This window comes from Phacochoerus africanus, chromosome 4 (genome assembly GCF_016906955.1).
Source record: "Phacochoerus africanus isolate WHEZ1 chromosome 4, ROS_Pafr_v1, whole genome shotgun sequence".
Classification (NCBI taxonomy): domain Eukaryota; kingdom Metazoa; phylum Chordata; class Mammalia; order Artiodactyla; family Suidae; genus Phacochoerus; species Phacochoerus africanus.
The window spans coordinates 64671773-64690223 of NC_062547.1; the positions used below are offsets into that span (position 1 = coordinate 64671773).

The following is an 18451-nucleotide window of genomic DNA, read 5'->3' on the forward strand; positions in this document are numbered from 1 at the left end:
CATCCTTCCTTTGTGCACCACTAGATTGACGGCTCTTCATAATATTCTGGACTTTAACATTTACTGTTTTGCAAGGTGTCATTGAATTTTATTCTCCTCATTAGGATTCTATTGTCTTATTCACTTTTGTTTCCACAATAACTACCATAGGCACTGTCAAGACCACACTATCCCATACATGTGTCCTTGTGGAGTTTCCAAGAAAACACACATTTGAATAAATCATTTGATGTTATAAATATGCAAAATATTATGAAGCAAAATTTACAATATACCTCATATTACTGTGCAATATATATATATATGATTTCCATGTTGGACATCTATTACTTGAGTTTTGGAAGACATATTTTCATGTGAGGGGTGTTTTTACATTGGAATTAAGGAGTTGATGGCTTGTTTTACATGGTTTTTATCAGATTATCTTATTGTTTCTGCTTGAAAACCTCTAGTGCTATTAACACATGAATTGTTCCTGCTTTAAATGAAACATTTTCATCTTTCCTAAAGTTAGTCATAATAATTTAAGGAGCAATGGAAGTATAATATAAATTTTATCCACTATATATTCTCTTTCTGATCTGAAATATCTTCATCCTTATAATCAACAAGTGACTCACAAGACAGGTTCAATTCCTGCCTAATCCTGTGATTCAGAGTCACATTTTTTTTCCTCCATAAACATTTGTTTCCTTCCAATCAACCCTGGTTACCTGAAAGGGACGTTCAGTGGAGTCACATCTTAGTACAGTTTTCTGAGGCAAGCTTGAATAATGGAATGATCACTAATATTGTCTCAATACCAAAGCTAATGTCAAAAATTTTTTTAAAAAGGAATTTTTTATAATTGTCCTCCCTTCTATTCATTTTAATTGCTGTATCAGTAAGCTGTTGCTGTACAGCAAGCCAGTCTGAAAGCCAGTGCTTTAACGATATGTTTGTTTTACTAAAATGAAATTGTATGTGGTGAATTGTTCATATCTCTTGTAGGAACCTCTGCTGAAAGTCACCTGAGGAGGTTCTATTGATCTTGGCTGAGCATTTTAACGTACTGGATGCTCATCTAGCTGAAGTCTGATGTATTGTGGCCTTAGCAAAGACAGTCAGGCTCTGCTCCATAAGTTCTCTCATCCTCTGAGTGGCCTACCTGAATTTGCTCACATTTCTAGAGTAGAGTACCCAGAGAGATCAGTTGAAACGTGCCAAGTCATCTGGAGGCACATCAGAATTTCCACCACATTCCATGGGTGAAAACAAATAAAAAACCCTAAGTCCAGAACAGCTACAAAGGTAGAACAATAAACTCCTTGCCCTGATGGAAGGTTTCACTGTCACATTGCAAACATGGACACAGCAAAATGTGGTGAATTGTGGCCAAGTCTACAAATAATCTCACAGAAGAATAAATTTCAATTCAGTAACATTTTATTTCCTCTTCTATTTTCAGCAGATGAGTGATCTTAGGAAGGACAGTGAGACTGATGAACATGTGTTTTTGGTTTTTTTTTTTCATTTTTTAAAAATTTTATTTATTTATTTATTTTTGTCTTTTTAGAGCCACACCCACAGCATATGGAAGTTCCCAGGCTGGAGGTCTAATTAGAGCTGTAGCTTCTGGCCTACGCCACAGCCACAGCAATGCCAGATCCAAGCTGCATCTGACTACACCACAGCTCACCACAACGCTGGATCCTTAACCCACTGAACAAGGCCAGGGATCGAACCTGAAACCTCATGGTTCCTAGTTGGGTTCATTTCTGCTGTGCCACAATGGGAACTCCTGTTTTTTTATTTATTTTTAGTGAGATATCATTGGTTTATTACATCAAGTAATTTTGTGTGTCCAAACTTATATTTATAGTTCTGGGTACAGTAGAGCAGCCTCATAACCAAAATTTTGTTTCTATCTATCACCATATATTTGATATCTTACCTACTTCACTCACCCTTCATGCACATTTACCTTGGGTAGAGAATTCTTCTCTGTGTATACATGTTCTCTTTTGTTTGATTTGGTTTGTTCATTTGTTTGGTTTGCTGGTTTGTTGATTCTATTCCACATTTCAGTGAAACCACATGGTATATGTCTTTCTCCATCTGATTTATTTCACCCAATACAATAACCTCAAATTCCACCCATGTAATTGCAAATTCAATATGCATATACATTTTACAAATATACATGTCATATACCTTTTACCCACTCATTTGTTGATAGGCCTTAGGTTTTTTCCATATTTTGGACATTGTGAATAATATTGTGATGAATTAGGGGTTCATGCATCTTTAAAAATCAATGTTTTCTAAAAGCTTCTGCACAGCAAAGGAAACACCCTAAATAAAAGGGAAAAGGCAACACATAGAATGGGAGAAAATATTTGCAAATAAAGTGACTGACAAGGGATTAATCTCCAAAATATATAAACACCTCCTACAGCTCAATTTCAAAACAACAAACCACATCGAAAAATGGGCAGATGATATAAACAGACAGTTCTCCAAAGAAGACAAACAGATGGCCAAAAAACATATGAAGAGATGTTCAATATCACTAATGATTAGAGAAATGTAAATCAAAACTACTATGAGGTACCACGTTACACCAGCCAGAATGGCCATCATCAAAATGTCTACAAACAATAAGTGCTGGAGAGGGTGTGGAGAAAAGGGAAACTTATTACACAGTTGGTGGGAATGTAAATTGGTGCAACCACTGTGGAAAACAGTATGAAGAGTCCTCAGAAAACTAAAAATAGAATTACCATTTGATCCAGCAATTCCACTCTTTGGCATCTCTCCAGAGAAAAACATGACTCAAAAAGATACAGGTACTCCAATGTTCATTGTAGCACTATATACAATAGCCAAGACATGGAAGCAACCTAAATGTCCATCAACATAGGTGTGTATAAAGAAGAGGAAGTACATATATACAATGGAATATTACTTAGCCATTAAAAGGAAAGAAAAAATGGCATATGCAGCAACATGAATGGACATAGAAATTATCATGCTAAGTGAAGTTAGTCAGACAGTGAGACACCAATGTCATATGCTATCACTTACGTGTGGAATCTAAGAAAAGGACACAATGAACTTCTTTTCAGAACATATACTGACTCACAGATTTTGAAAAACTTATGGTTTCCAAAGGAGATAGGCTGAGGGTTGGGGGTTGAAATTCTATAAAATTGAGTTGAGATGATCATTGTACACCTATAAATGGGATAAAATTCATTGAGTTAAAAAATCAGTGCTTTTGTATTTTGGAGCTAGATACACAGAAGTAGGATGGCTGAGTCCTATGGTAGTCTTATTCTTAAATTTTTGAGGAATCTCTAATCTTTTTTTCATAGTGGCTGTACCAGTTTACATTCCCACCAACATCACACACATATATGGACAATTAATTTACAGCAAAGACCAAAGAATTCACAATGGAAAAATGACAGTCTCTTCAATAAGTTTCCCTTTTCCCTACTTTCTTGGCAGAACTTATTTCTTGCATTTTTGATAATACCACTGGAGCAAGCATGAGGTGATATCTCATTGCGGTTTTGATTTGCATTTCCTTAATAGTTAGTGATGTTGAACATTTTTTCCTTTGCCTGTTGGCCATTTGTATGTCTTGTTGGAAAAAATCTATTAAGTTCCTCTGCCCATTTTAAAATCTGGTTGTTTTGTTGCTGTTTTTGTTGTTTTTAAGTTGTATGACTTATTTGTATATTTTTAATATGAACCTCATAACTGACGGACCATTTGCAAATATCTTCTCCCCTTTGGTAAGCTCTCTTTTCATTTTGTTATTTTTTTTTCTGTGCAAAACTCTTACGTATGATGTAGTAACATTTGTTTATTTTTGTTTTTGTTTCTCTTGACTGAGGAGACAGATCTAGAAAGATATTGCTAAAACCAACGTCAAAATTGTCTGTTTTTTCCTAGAGTTTTATGGATTCAGCCCCAAAGAACCTGGTATCAGCAGGGGAGGTGGCACACACAATTCTGTGTGGTGCCTGCAGCCATAGGCAACTGAGTAGAGGTGGCAGTGGAGCGTGAGACCCTGTTCCTCTAGCCATTTAGGTGCCCATTACTCTTCCCACCCCAGCTCCACACTTGCAGTTGCAGAGTTGGTGGACCTTACCACACTGGACATAGCACAGGCATTCCTACAGCCTCAGCCCCACCACCCACCATCACCTTACCCCTATGGCAGCAAAGCCTGTGACTCAGGAATCCCAGATGCATCAGGAAAGCTCCTAACCCAGTGCTCCAGGCAGCACATCAGCAATAGTGGCAACAGACAATTACTGACCCTAGAAGCACAAGAAGAAATAACTAGGGCACACAGTGATACCTCTGACAGAGGTGATGGAGTGGAAAAGTACAGACTCATAGCCAGAGACAGTTTAGGTATAACAATTTTTGATTGCTATGTCACTACCTACTGGAAAATGAAAGAAACGCATCAAGTTTCTAATCCATAGAATCCTTTGAAACAGAGAAAAGTGTTTTCTGCTTCAGGTTGCACCAGTAGAGGAACAAATCATCAAATACTAAGAAGAAGCACAATAACACGACAGCAACAACAAAAAAGAGAATATAACAAATTTCCTGTTAGCCTAGTGATTGAGGATGTCACATTGTTATTGCTGTGGCTTGGGTCACTGTCATGGAACAGGTTCAATCCCTGGCCTGGGAAATTTTACATGCCACAGGCTTGACCGAATAATAATTAAATAAAAGAAAATGAAATCATCCAGAAGCAAAACTTCAAATCTTGGATTATTACTATCTAACTGATACAGAATTCAAGGTAGCCATCATATAGAAAGCTAATGAGCTATAAGAAAACTCAGGAAGTCGGTTAATGTCTTAGAAATAAAATTAATGAACAGAAGGAATACTTTACCTAAGTGATTAAAACTTTAAAATTGAACAAAACAAAAATTCAAAAGTTCAAAAACAAGAAAAAAATAAAAAAAACAAAAAAGAAGAAAAAAAAACAAGATGAAGAAAGCATTAAAGCATTGGAAATAAAGCAGAGAGAATTAGCAAGGTTGAAGACAGAAATCTATAGTGATAACGTAAAAGAGGAAAGAGAAATGACATATTTAAAATCAGGAAATTGGAGTTCATTGGTGGCTCAGCAGGTTAAGGATCCAGCATTATCACTAATGTTGTGTTGGTTCTATCCCTGACCTGGGAAATTTTGCATGCCTCAGGTGTGGCCAAAAATAAATAAATAAATAAATAAATAAATAAATAAATAAATAAATAAATAAAATAAAATAAAATAAGGAAATTCAACAGGACCCATGTGAATGTTTTATGAAGGGCAACCTTGGGATAACAAGTAGGTATACCAGAAAGAGGAGAGAAGGAGAGGGGAACAGAGAGTTTATTTAAATAAAAAATAACTGGGAATTCCCCAAACCTGGGGAGTAACTGGACATACAATTCTGTAAAGCTAAACATTATCTAATTACCTCAGTGTTCAAAGAACTTTTACAAGACACATTATATTAAAATTGTCAAAGACCAATAGAAAAAAGAATTTATAGGATGACAGAGAGAAAGCGATGAAAACATACATGAAACCCCCGTTAGGCTGTCGGTAGATTTCAGAGAGAAAACCTAGAGAGCAAGAGAGAGAGTAGAATGCCATTCACAAAATACTGAAAGACAACAACTGTCACCCAAGAATATCTTATTTAGAAAAGTTATCATTAAGATATAAAAGAGAAATAAAGACTTTTTCCAGACAAACAAAAGCTGAGGGAGCTTATCAACCCTAGACCTGCAAAAAAAAAAGCTATTGAAAGGAGCTATTCTACAGAAACAAAAGGGCAAAAGCTCACAAAACTTTGAGTAAGGTGATAAATAACCAAACAGAATCAGAAAATTGGAAAATACTAGGAGAATAGGTTTATAATTTAAAATATAAAAGGGAGAAAATGCAGAAAATATAATTATGACTCCTTCAATTAGGTAACAAACTCTCAACCTAAAATGGGATGATTAAGGCAATGAAAACACAAAGAGGAAGAGGAAAATAACGGAACCCACATAAACGAAGGAAAATAAGCTCCTATCGGTGTAAAAAAGAACTATTTTTTAATCTATGAGATATTTTACACTAACCCAGGGCAATAACAAAACATAAATCTAGACTAAATAACTAGAAAGAGGAAACTGAAAAATACCCTGTAGAAATTCACCAAAGTGCCAGACAGAAACACAATGAAAAAGAAAAAATGCAGATATAGAGCAACCAGAATACAAAAGGTAAACCAGAACACAAAAGATAAAATGGCATTACTAAGTTCTCTCAATATCAATATCGATAACCATCCTAAACATAAAGGGGTTTAATGCAAAAATCACATGTCACAGAGTGCCTGGATGGATTAAAAAACAAGACTCAAATGCATCCTGTCTCAAAGAGACTCACTTAAGTTCTAAAGGCAAACACAGGCTTAAACTGAAGTGATAGAAAAAGAATATTCCAAGAAAATGGCAACCAAAAGAGGGTATAGCCATAATCATATCAGAAAAAAAATAGATTGCATGCCTAAAAGAGAAAAAAAGACAAAGACAGACAATACTTAAAAGAGACAGTTCATCAAGAAGATGCAATAATTATAGATATAAGTACCTAACTTAGGAGCATTAAAACATGAAATGATAATTAACAGACCTAAAGGGAGAAATTGACAGCAACAAAATAACAGTCTTGGACTTTAACACCCCACTTACATCAATGGATAAATTATCCAGACAGAAATTAAGCAAGGAAACAGTAGCTAAATAAAACATTAGATCAGAGATATTTCATAGATTGTGTAGAAAATTCAGAACAATGCAGCAGAATATACAGTCTGCTGAGGTGCACATGAAATTTTCTCAAAGAGAGACCATATGTTAGGACATGAAACAAGTTTCAATAAATTTTAGAAGCTTGAAATCAAATCATGCATCCCCTCTGATCATAAAAGTGAAACTAAAAATTAATTCCAGGAAAAAAGCTGAGAAAATCCAAATATGTGTAGACTGACCGACATGCTACTCGAAAAGTTTTGGGTCAACAAAGAAACCAAAAAAGAAACATAAAATTACCTGAAGACAAATAAAAATGAAAATATGGCATCGAAAAATACATGGGAAACAGCAAAACTGGAACTAAAAAATCCCTAATAATCTATGGTTTAACCTAAAATAACTTGGAAGAATGAAGCCTAAAATCAGTAAGAGGAAGGACATACTAAGATCAGAGCAGAAATAAATGAAACAGAGACTAAAGTACAATAGAACAGAATCATGAAAATAAAAGCTGTTCTTTGAAAAGATAAATAAAATTGAAAATATTCTGCTAGACTCACTAAGAAAAATGAGAGAAGGCTCTGATAAATAAGATCAGAAATGAAAGAGAAGAAATACTAAAGTACCACAAAACACTAAAGATTATAAGATGATGTTATAAACGGCTATACGATAATATACAGAAAAAAGCAGAGCAATAGATAAATTCTTAGAATCATACAGTGTTTAAGACTGAACCATGAAGTAATAGAAATTCTGAAGAGATGAACACTACAGCAAAAGTTGGAACAGTAATCAGAAAGCTCTAGAAAAATAAAAGTATAGAACCAAATGTCTTCACAGGTGAATTTGATTAAAATTCAAAGAAGATTTAATACTTATCTCTCATAAAATATGAAAAAAATTGAGGATGACATAATGCTTTCTAATGAATTTTAGTAGTCTAACATTATGCTGATACTAAAGCCAGACAAAAGCAACACACAAAATTAAAATTGTAGGAAAATATCTCTTATGAACAAATATGCAAAAATCCTTAAGAAAATGTTATAAAGCTAAAGACAAGAATCGACTATTATGATCAAGTGGAATTTATCCCAGGGCTGCAAGAATGGTTCAACATCTGCAAACGTCAATGTGATACACCACATTCAAATATGAAGGATAAAAAAAATATGATTATTTCAACAGATTCACTAAAAGCATTTGACAAGATTCAGTAGCAATTTGTGAAATAAGTAAAAAATAATAATAATAATTCCCAACAAAGTGGTTAGAAGGAAGATATACAGCACAATAAAGGTCATATATGACAAATTCACAGCTACCATCATACTCAATGCTAATACACTGAAAGCTATCTCTCTAAAATCAGGAATAAGGCAAGGATACCCAATCTCTTCACTCATTTATCATATCATTGGAAGTCTTACCAAGAGCAATGAGGGAGAAAACAAAGTAAAATTCATTCAAATTGGAAAGAAGTAAAACTGGCACTATTTGCAGATTACAAACTTTTATATTTAAAAACCCTAAAGACTTCTCCAAAAGTCTTATAAATAGTAAACAAACATAGTAAAGTTTCAGGGTACAAAGTCAACATGCAAAAATGACTTCAATTTCTGTATGCTAACAGTGAGCCAAAAGGAAGGAAATTAAGAAAAGCAATTCTGGAGTTCCCGTCATGGCTCGGCAGTTAACAAACCTGACTAGTATCCTTGAGGACATAGGTTAAATTCCTGGCTTCACTCAGTGAGTTAAGTATCCAGCATCGACATGAGCTGTGGTGCAGGTCATAGATGTGGTTCAAATCTGGCATTGCTGTGGCTGTGGTGTAGGCTGGCAGCTACAACTCAGATCAGACCCCAAGCCTGTGAACCTCCATATGCCATGAGTGTGGCCCTAAAAAAACAAAAAAGAAAGAAAGAGAGAGAGAGGGAGAGAGAGAGAGAAAGAAAGAAAGAAAGAAAGAAAGAAAGAAAGAAAGAAAGAAAGAAAGAAAGAAAGAAAGAAAGAAAGAAAGAAAGAAAGAAAGAAAGAAAGAAAGAAAGAAAAGAAAAGAAATTGCAATTGCAACAAAGGGAATATAATACCTAGAAAAAAAACTTAATTAAGGAGATGAAAAACTGTAAACTAAAAGTTATAAGACATTCTGAAGTAAATTGGAGAAGACACAAAGAAATAGAAAGATATTCCCTGCTCATGGATGGCAAGACTTAATGGTGTTAAAATGCCCATATCACTGAAAGCAATCCATGTATTCAGTGCAACTCCTATCAAAACTCCTGGGACATTGTTCACAAAGATAAAATAAAAATTCTAAAATTAGCATGAATCCATAAGAAAACACAAATATTCAAAACAATCCTGAGAAAAAACAACAAAGCTGGAAGTTTCTCATTCCCTGATTTCAAACTATATTACAAAGCCATAGTAAGGAAACATTATGGCATTGTCAGAAAAAATAGATGCATAGATGAATGGAACACTATTGAAAGCACAGATATAAATACAAATAAATGGATAATTAATTTACATAAAGGAGCAAAGAACATACAAAAGAGAAAGGATAGTCTTTTCAATAAATGCTGCTGAGAACTTGGAAAGCCTTATAAAATTAAACAAAACTAGACCATTATATCACATTATATAAAAGACTCAACTCAGTTGAACATAAGACCTGAATCTGTAAAACTCATATGAAGAAAATGATGATGTTTCCTAAGAGAATTTTGTCCATTTCTGTTTATTTCTTCTGGAAATATGATCAGATGTGTAAACAAATACCGATGAGCCATTCAGAGGATGGAAGGACCTGTGGAGCAGAGCCTGAATGTCCCAGCCAAGGCCCTGGTGAGTCAACCTGGTATTTTAGGGCTGCACCATCTGCATATGGAAGTTCCAGACTAGGGGTCAAATCGGAGCTGGAGCGGCCAGTCTACACCACAGCTCACAGCAAAGCTGTATCCTTAACCCACTGAGCAAGGCCAGAGATCAACACACATCCTCACGGATACTAGTTGGGTTTATAATCTGCTGAGCCACAATAGGAGCTCCCAAATTGGCCTATTTCTGGCTACAATTTAAAAGAATGCTTGCAGAGCCCTTTTTATGTCCTTGTTCCTCAGACTATAGATGAAGGGGTTCAGCATGGGTGTGACCACAGTGTACATCACTGAGGTCACTGCAGTTGAATGTGAGTTGTGGGTCCCTGCAGAATGAAGGTACACACCTAAGCAGGTACAATAAAATAAGGAGACAACTGAGAGGTGAGATACACAGGTGGAAAAAGCTTTACACTTCCCCTGCCTTGATGAGATTCCACATATGGAAGTAACTATCTTATAGTAAGAGTAAATGATACCAGCAAGCGGAACACCACCCAGCAGCCCAGCTGCAAAATTCATCATCATGTTATTAAGATGTTTGTCAGAATAGGCAAGTTGAATTAACTGCTTGAGTTCACAGAAATAATGAGGGATATTCAACTGTCTACAGAAGGACAGCCTTAAGGTCATTAGGCTTTGTAGCAAGGAATCTAGGACACTGATGATCCAACTAACCAGAACCAGAATTCCACAGAGCTGGGGATTCATGATGACCGTGTAGTGCAGAGGATGGCATATAGCTACAAAGCGGTCATAGGCCATCACTGTCAGCAGGAAGTCATCCAACCCTGCAAAGAGTAGGAAAAAGTACATCTGTACGATGCAGCCTTTGTAGCTGATGTCCTTTCTCTGGGTCTGGATGTTCCACAGCATCTTTGGGATGGTGGTGGAGATGAAACAGATGTCTACAAAGGACAAGTTGGAGAGGAAGAAGTACATGGGTGTGTGAAGGTGGGAGTCAGAGCCAATGGCCAGGATGATGAGTAGGTTCCCAAACACAGTGATCAGGTACATGGAAAGAAAAATTCCAAATATGAGGGGCTGCAGTTCTGGTTCTTCTGAAAATCCCAGAAGAAGCAATTCTGAAACATTTGTTAGGTTCCTTGGTGCCTGTGATGGAGGAGACTACAAAGAAAGAGCCAAATACAATGATAAATTTTCCCCAAAATGGACAATGCTCACATTGTTCAAAAATGACTCTTTACATTTTCCTTAAATACATTTAATTATATTTGATTATATTTGCTTAATTAATTTCAATATTTTGTTCATGGATTTTGTTCCCTTTGGGAATTCCCTATATATCTCTAATCAGTGAACTTGTTCCACTTTTAGTATTTTTCTCAAGTTGTCACATATTGTCATGTATGTCACACATTTAATAAGAAATGCAAGGGGAATGGACACAGAAGACTTGTGTTCATTGCTGCAATCTACCTTAATCTTTATTTTAAAGAAGTTAAAACACTGGTATAAGCTTACTAAATGTTCCACGTGGACATCTGAAATGAGAATTATAGCTTTTATCTTAGTTTTATTAGATCTCCTAGTCAGTTTCTAGGAATGAAGATAGAATTCCAGACACCTGAAAATTATGCACTTCTTAAAATTCCTAAAACATTAAAAATAATGTTTTAAAGTAATCTTTAAAAATGCTTTGCAAATTTGTTGTCTGCGTCCCTGGCATAATTCTTTCATTCTGTTGGGGAATATAAGTTGAGTGCCATCAATGTTCCACGTGCTGTTTAGGTGCTAAATCAGGTGCTAAAAACCAATATCAGGTGGTAGTTAGGTGAATATCAGGTGTAAAAAACAAAATCTCCTAGGGAGTTCCACTGTGGCACAGTGGGTTAAGAATCTTACTGCAGCAACTCAGGTTGCTATGGAGGTGTGGATTCAATCCTTGGCTGAGCACAGTGGGTTAAAGGATCCAGCACTGTCATGATTGTGAAGAATGTTGCAGCTGTGGCTCTGATTCAATCTCTGGTGAAGGAACTTCCATATGCCATGGGTGCAGCCATGAAAAAAAGGAAAAGCAAGAAATAAACAACACTTCTATAATCTAATCATTGAGAAAAAATATATAGGCATATATTATACATAAATAACAGATATATAGATAATATATATAATATCTGCCTATATATATACACACACACACACACATATATACACACACACACATATATATATATATATACACACACACACATATATATATATATACATATATATATATATATTCGCGGGTATGACAGATGCAATGAAGAAATTGGAAAGCAGCTATCAGGAAAGAAAAAAGAGAGGTTGCTATTTTTTATTGGTGTTCAGGCAAGACATGAAAGTAAGGCAACATTTGAACAGAGACTTCAAGGAAGAGAGAGCAAGAACTGTGGTCATATCAGGGGAAATGTGTGCCAAGAGGGGAGAACAGCACTTGCAAATGCCCTCGGAAGGTACTTGTTTAAGATATTCAGTTTGGGGAGGGCAATAGGCAGGAGGGGAATGAGGAGAGATATTGTCAGAGATTGCTGCTGGTCTCCCTGCTGCTGCTAAACTTCAACTCACAGGATTCGCTGGTCCACATTATGTTCCTCTAGCACTTTATGAAATCATTGCAAGGTAGCCTGTATGTATAAATGGATCTCTTATATTGATTGCATTCTGACCTCTATGCATTAGAGTCACCTTGGAATATAACAGGCTCAATATGCTGCTCTGATGATTTCTCATATATCCAAGGCATGAAAACAAAGACACATACACACATAGAGTATAACTTGGCTTCCTAGGCTGTGCTAATTCTACGTCTTTTTCACCCCTAAACACTTGATTAAGTTAGAGGTTGATAAAGCTTGAGTTGGTTATATCAGATAATGTACGAGTAGTATCCAGAATATCCAGCTTATAAATTTCCCAAGTATCAGTAAACTTGGTGCTCAGTTTGAGTATGACCAACTTATTCCTGTATTTAAGATACATAAAAATATGTTCAGTGATTAGATGTGTGTATATTTATATATGTACATATCTATAACCTTTCTCAAAAGATGGACTTTAAGACATATGCATATATTGAGAGAGAGAGAGAAAATGGACACAAGAGAGAGAATAAAGACCTAATAAGCTCAAATGGTCCCTGAGAGACTGTGGAAAGAAAAGCTCCTTTGGTTCTGGTGACATTTCATGTGCTGTTATCCTTCCTTGATTTCCAGAAAAAAAAAATTAAAAAGCAAAAATAAATACATCCAAAGGAAAAAGTAGCAATATCTACATGTTTTAAAACACAAAGTTGTACAGTCTAAGAGAAAAAATGAGCAAGGAAATAAACCAATGCTTCATAAAAGGGTGTATATAAAGTACAATGAATGGAAAATGAAATTTTGTAATTTTTAAGATCAGGCAGCAAAACTTGTTTTTCCCATGTCTGTATCATATTTATTCAACTGATTGGTTTTACATGGTCTGATAGCAGAGGAGGTAAGCCTCTATCTCCTTTTTTCATATGTGGCATCTTCTCTTTGTTATTCTTGAGTTTCGACTGCTTGTTTTATTAGCCTTATGGGCAAACTTTAGTCCTAGTTCTGATAGTTGCCATATTATCAATAATCTATGTGGACTATACACATAAAACCTATACATGCTGTGACAATTCCAAACTTTTTGCTGAATAACTTTCTTCATGTTACCTGTCTAAGGATATTGTATTGCATACACATTTCTTTCATTGTATTCTGTCTTCTCAATTATAATGCTCAATCCAAACAAGCGGGTACATCACGTTTTGTTTTTTTTTCAGCTATGTGTTCTAACCAAGTATGTGAATATATATGAACTTCTACCAAAATAAATTTAGAAAAATGTAAAGTTGGGAAATGAAAAGAAAGACAAAGAAAATTAAACCAGGTTAAATAGTACAATTTTAAAATAAGCATAATAAAAAGAATTAAATGAAGCATTGAAAACTACTTAAACAAGAGTAAAATAACAATACTTTATGATATCAGTATGGATTAATGAAGATAACAATGACCTCTAGATAAAATAATATAATATAATGACCTATAGATAAAATAATGTAATATATGTCCCTATGCTATACAGTGGAAAAAAATTGTGTTGGGGAAATAACAATAAAAAAATTTAAAAATAAATAATATAATAAATTGTGTTCCTAGAATGTTCTGACAGGAGAACATACTAAATTATCATTGCTGAGGAGATCAGGATTTGATCTCATTACATACGGATGTTTAGTACATGGTGAGGTTTGACTTCAATTTACTTGGAAAGAGAATCATTGATAAAAGGCGATATTAATATCTGTCTGTCTTGCAAGAGCATGAAGTTTCCACCTCCCTCAAACATGTTACACAAAATAAGAGAGATTATAACCTCAGCGTAAGAGTAACCAATGTGTTAGATGGACATTTTGAAATCATCTGTGAGTAAGCAAAATCATCTTAAATAAGACAAGAAGCTCAGAAATAAGGAGATAAACAGATTTAACTAAAATAAAATTTGTGCCCAAAAATATGCCCTTGATGTCAGTTGAAAAAAACAATCACTTATAAAAATTATTTGAAAGTCTGTTTACCATAGAAAAATGGGCGTATATTATATGGGTATATAATAATGATAGAAAAATCAAATTGGGTGACCAAATACATAAAATTGTGTACTAATTCAGTATATAGTTTAAGAAAATAAGGAATCACTTTCATACCATCACCCAGTGGAAACACTTAAAAATCTGTCAAATTTAGACTGAGTACTTTTGAACTAGTAGCAAGGGAGTACTCTTAGATTTTTCTGGCAGAAATGTGAAGTGTTACAATATTGTAGGGAAAAATCTGAAGACAAATATAAGTAGTCAAATATTCCTTTACTCGTATTCTTCAGTGTTGGCATAACTGACATTCTGGGTCAGATGATTGTTTTTGGTGGAGTCTCTCTCCTGTGCATTGTATGGGTCTAGAGCATCTCTGCCACCTACTGATCCCTTCCTGTGTGACAGCTAAACTCCCCTGGATATTGTTTAATATACCTTGAGGGAAAAAATCATTCACAGTTAGAACCATGGTTTGAACTTCAATGTCTCAACACATTTTTGCACATTTGGTATAAAGTAACTTAATGATAAACTATAAGACTGTCAGAATTAGAGGAGCGCAGGCACATCATAACATGTTAAACAGTCAAAAAAATTTTTAAAAATTATACTAATGATTACAGAAAAGTACATGACGAATTATTAAGTAAAAAGATAAGGGGGGAAAAAGGTAGGAAAAGTGATAATGCTACAACATAAGAGCATTTACCATGTGTACAGGATCCTATTCATGCATTTGCATAAAAGTGTTTGATTATGTATGTTTGTATGATATAGAAAGATAAATTTTGTTTTGTTTTCCAGCCATGCTCATGTCATGTGGAAGTTCCTAGGCCAGGGACTGAACCACAGCAGTGACAACACTGAACCCTTAACCCCTAGGCCACCAGGAAACTCCAGAGAAGAGAAATTAAAAAAAAAAAATTAGGATCTTGGAGTTCTTACTGTGTTGCAATGGATTAAGGATCATGTTTTGCCTCAGCTGTGGTGTAGGTCATGGCTACAGCTCAAATTCGATCCCTGGTCTAGGAACTTCCACATGTTGCAGGTGCAGCCAAAAAAAGAAAGAAAGAAAAAAAGACATTAACATCTTTTGGGACAAAAACCTCAGTTAGAATGAAATTAGGCTAAGTTCAGTGGTTTCAAAACAACTGTTTGTAACAAAATTAAATATTAATCTATAAGCTACATGAAATGTGAAATAGTAATAATTTAATGATATCAGCATGGGTCAGTAATATAATATTAAATTGCCAATGACTTGGAAAGAAAAGGATATAAAAGAAGAGTTTTTATAACATTGGGTGAAAAACATACCTAAGTTATAATTTCATTTTACATGAAGATTTGTGGTTTTCAATATGCTCAAAATGGTACAGGAGACCTTGAGTCAAAGGGCGAAGAAGAACACCTTCTAAGTGATTGCCACATGTGTTTCAACTTTCAGATATAGATTTAATAACAAAGGGTGAAATAAAGGAATATCAGATCAAGATGTAAAACATTGTAGAAAGTATATAGGGTGATTTATTAGGACTAAAGATGCAGGACTTTCACTATCTTTTTGTTTAGAAATAACTTGCAAGTGAAGAACAATAATGTGAGAGTTCAATTATTTCAGCAAAAAAATAAAACATAGAAAAGCAGTAGAGAAAGCACAATATGACCGATTGAGAGATTTGACTATACAAAATTTATATAGATTCACAATTCCCCTCAAATATGTCTATACATAATAAGAGAATGAGATGGCAAATGGTTAGTTTGTGAAAAAAAACTCATTGTTTGAAAGATTACAGTCTAAAATAGGAATTCACTTTCTCCAGTACTTTTCTAAAGAAAAGCAAAGGACTCACAGATAGTTCAAGATAGAGAAGTAAATGGCTCACACGTCCATATACATATTCAGCCTCAGAGATACTGAAGTAATTGTAAAGAAAGCTCACTAGCATACCCCTTTTCACATTTAAATTTTTAATTTTTTCTCAGAAGATATTGTGGAAAATATTTCCCCTGTAACTGCTGTTTCAAGAGATTTGCATATATTCCTTGATGTACATATTTCCCATTAATATGAAAACACAGTCAAATGTGCCCAGTCTTTAAGAAACTCTTTCATGTCGTTTTATATCTGTCCAGCTTATACCCTACTTCTCTACTCCTGCTACTTAATAAGCTATCTGGACACATATTCTACTTTTACTGAAAGCACTTTATGCCTCTCATCCCTCTTTTATATTTGCCTCCATTCCTATCATTTATTAGCATCATTGAACATCGCCTTACTGATTTCTCTCTAGCAACATTAAAATACACTGATTTTTTTTTTGTCTTTTTGCTATTTCTTTGGGCCGCTTCCGTGGCATATGGAGGTTCCCAGGCTAGGGGTCGAATCGGAGCTGCAGCCACCGGCCTACGCCAGAGCCACAGCAACGCAGGATCCGAGCCACGTCTGCGACCTACACCACAGCTCACGGCAACGCCGGATCATTAAGCCACTGAGCAAGGGCAGGGACTGAACCCGCAACCTCATGGTTCCTAGTCGGATTCGTTAACCACTGCGCCACGACAGGAACTCCTACACTGATATTTTAATAAAGCAAGTAAACAACCACGGTGGTCTCTAAGCTCTAAGTTTGGCTCAATTGATTCTCAGGTGACATCTGATAAATATTTTTTTTATTTCATTTTATCTGATAATTTTCTGCAGTGTCTTTTTGGCTCTTGGAACTCACCTGCATGAGAACTCTGCAAGTAAGTGCTCCCTCTGAAAATCTGAATCTCTTCCTAGATGGTTTATAATGGAGACTGAAGATCTGTCCTCAGAAGAGAAAACAGGTAGGGGTCAAGCACTTGCCCTTTCACCACCTAAGTGGCTCCAAAAGACAACCTGTCTTGTCCATGCCCAGGTTGTACAAGCTCAAGAATACAGCTGAGGAGATATTTACAGCTTTCTATGTCTACTCATTAGCTACATTTCCCTCATGTTACAATGACCCATAAGCACATTCTTTCCCTGTGGATACTTGTCTGGACAAAAAAAGAGATACTTTTCTTGCTGATTCTCTGTTCTCAGGAGACCAGGTTGTAAGGTGAATTCAGTTTTTATTAATCCTTCTCCATTAACTCTCTTTCCTTACAAAGGTCTAAACTATCAATGTCTTATCCCTAACTTGATTTTAAGTTTTCTCCAGATTGAGGCTGAGGCAGCTGTCTTGATTAGGTCCCTGGAACTGTTCATGACTTGACTTTTTGTGGGGACACATCTCACCACACCTTAGGAAGATTTTTATTCCCATCTTTATAAGAGGAACTACTATATTTCTTTAATGTAAAACATTACACAAGCAATACCTGGTTTCCTGACACTTCTGCTAAAATATTACAAATTCCATACTTATATCTGAAGTTAAGAGCTGTTATTTAGCCCCCCAATATAAAATGCTTGTTAAGTTACAATAGATATATTTAATATTTAAGCTCTGTAACCTACCTTAGCACATTTTAGGGATTATCTGCTTGAATTTTAAATAAATTCATTCTGTGAGGTAGGACTATTATGCACTACATTCTCCATTTTAAAACTGGACTTAGAGGCATTTAAGGTTCTGATGAAGTATTCAAACTTTTGACTATGTTAGCTTCCATAGAAAGGAATAAAGTTAGCAGATTAAATGAATTAGCTAATCTCTGTCTTTAAGACTAGAAGATTAACTTGGATTACCCAGGTTGGTATAAATAATTTCAATGAATTTCTAATGTGGAGAGAGGAAGAAGAATTGGAGTTATAAAGAGATTTGAGGATGCTAAGCCACTGGTTTGAAGGTAGAGGAAGGACCATGAGACAAGGAGTGCAGGTGCCTACTAGAAACTAATCTAGGAAGGAAATGCATTTTTCTCTAGTGTCCAAGTGGATCTCAGTTTTTGCCAGACATCTTAAATTCAGCCCAATGACAGGAATATTTGATCTCTAGAACTTTAATTTTCTTAAAGCCGTTAGTGTAGTGATGTGCAATAGGAATGTAATACACACATTTAACCCATAAAAAATGGTTTGGAATAGCTAAGTTTAGCCTTCTCAATTCAAATATTTAGTTTCCCCTGGATAAAGGTGTTGTGTTAGAACCTCACT

The 18451-nt window shown here is 35.2% G+C and overlaps 1 protein-coding gene across 1 annotated transcript; it reads right to left on the reverse strand.

Moving 5' to 3' along the window:
* Nucleotides 1-9902: 9902 nt before the first annotated feature.
* Nucleotides 9903-10811, reverse strand: LOC125124250 (olfactory receptor 7A10-like). Its single transcript, XM_047774398.1, has one exon. The coding sequence runs from the start codon at nucleotides 10719-10721 to the stop codon at nucleotides 9903-9905; it is 819 nt and encodes a 272-aa protein (XP_047630354.1). The 5' UTR covers nucleotides 10722-10811.
* Nucleotides 10812-18451: the final 7640 nt, after the last annotated feature.

Coding starts and splice junctions, on each gene's coding strand:
- LOC125124250 (XM_047774398.1), bottom strand. CDS start 10,721: ATGTACCTGATCACTGTGTTTGGGAACCTACTCATCATCCTGGCCATT.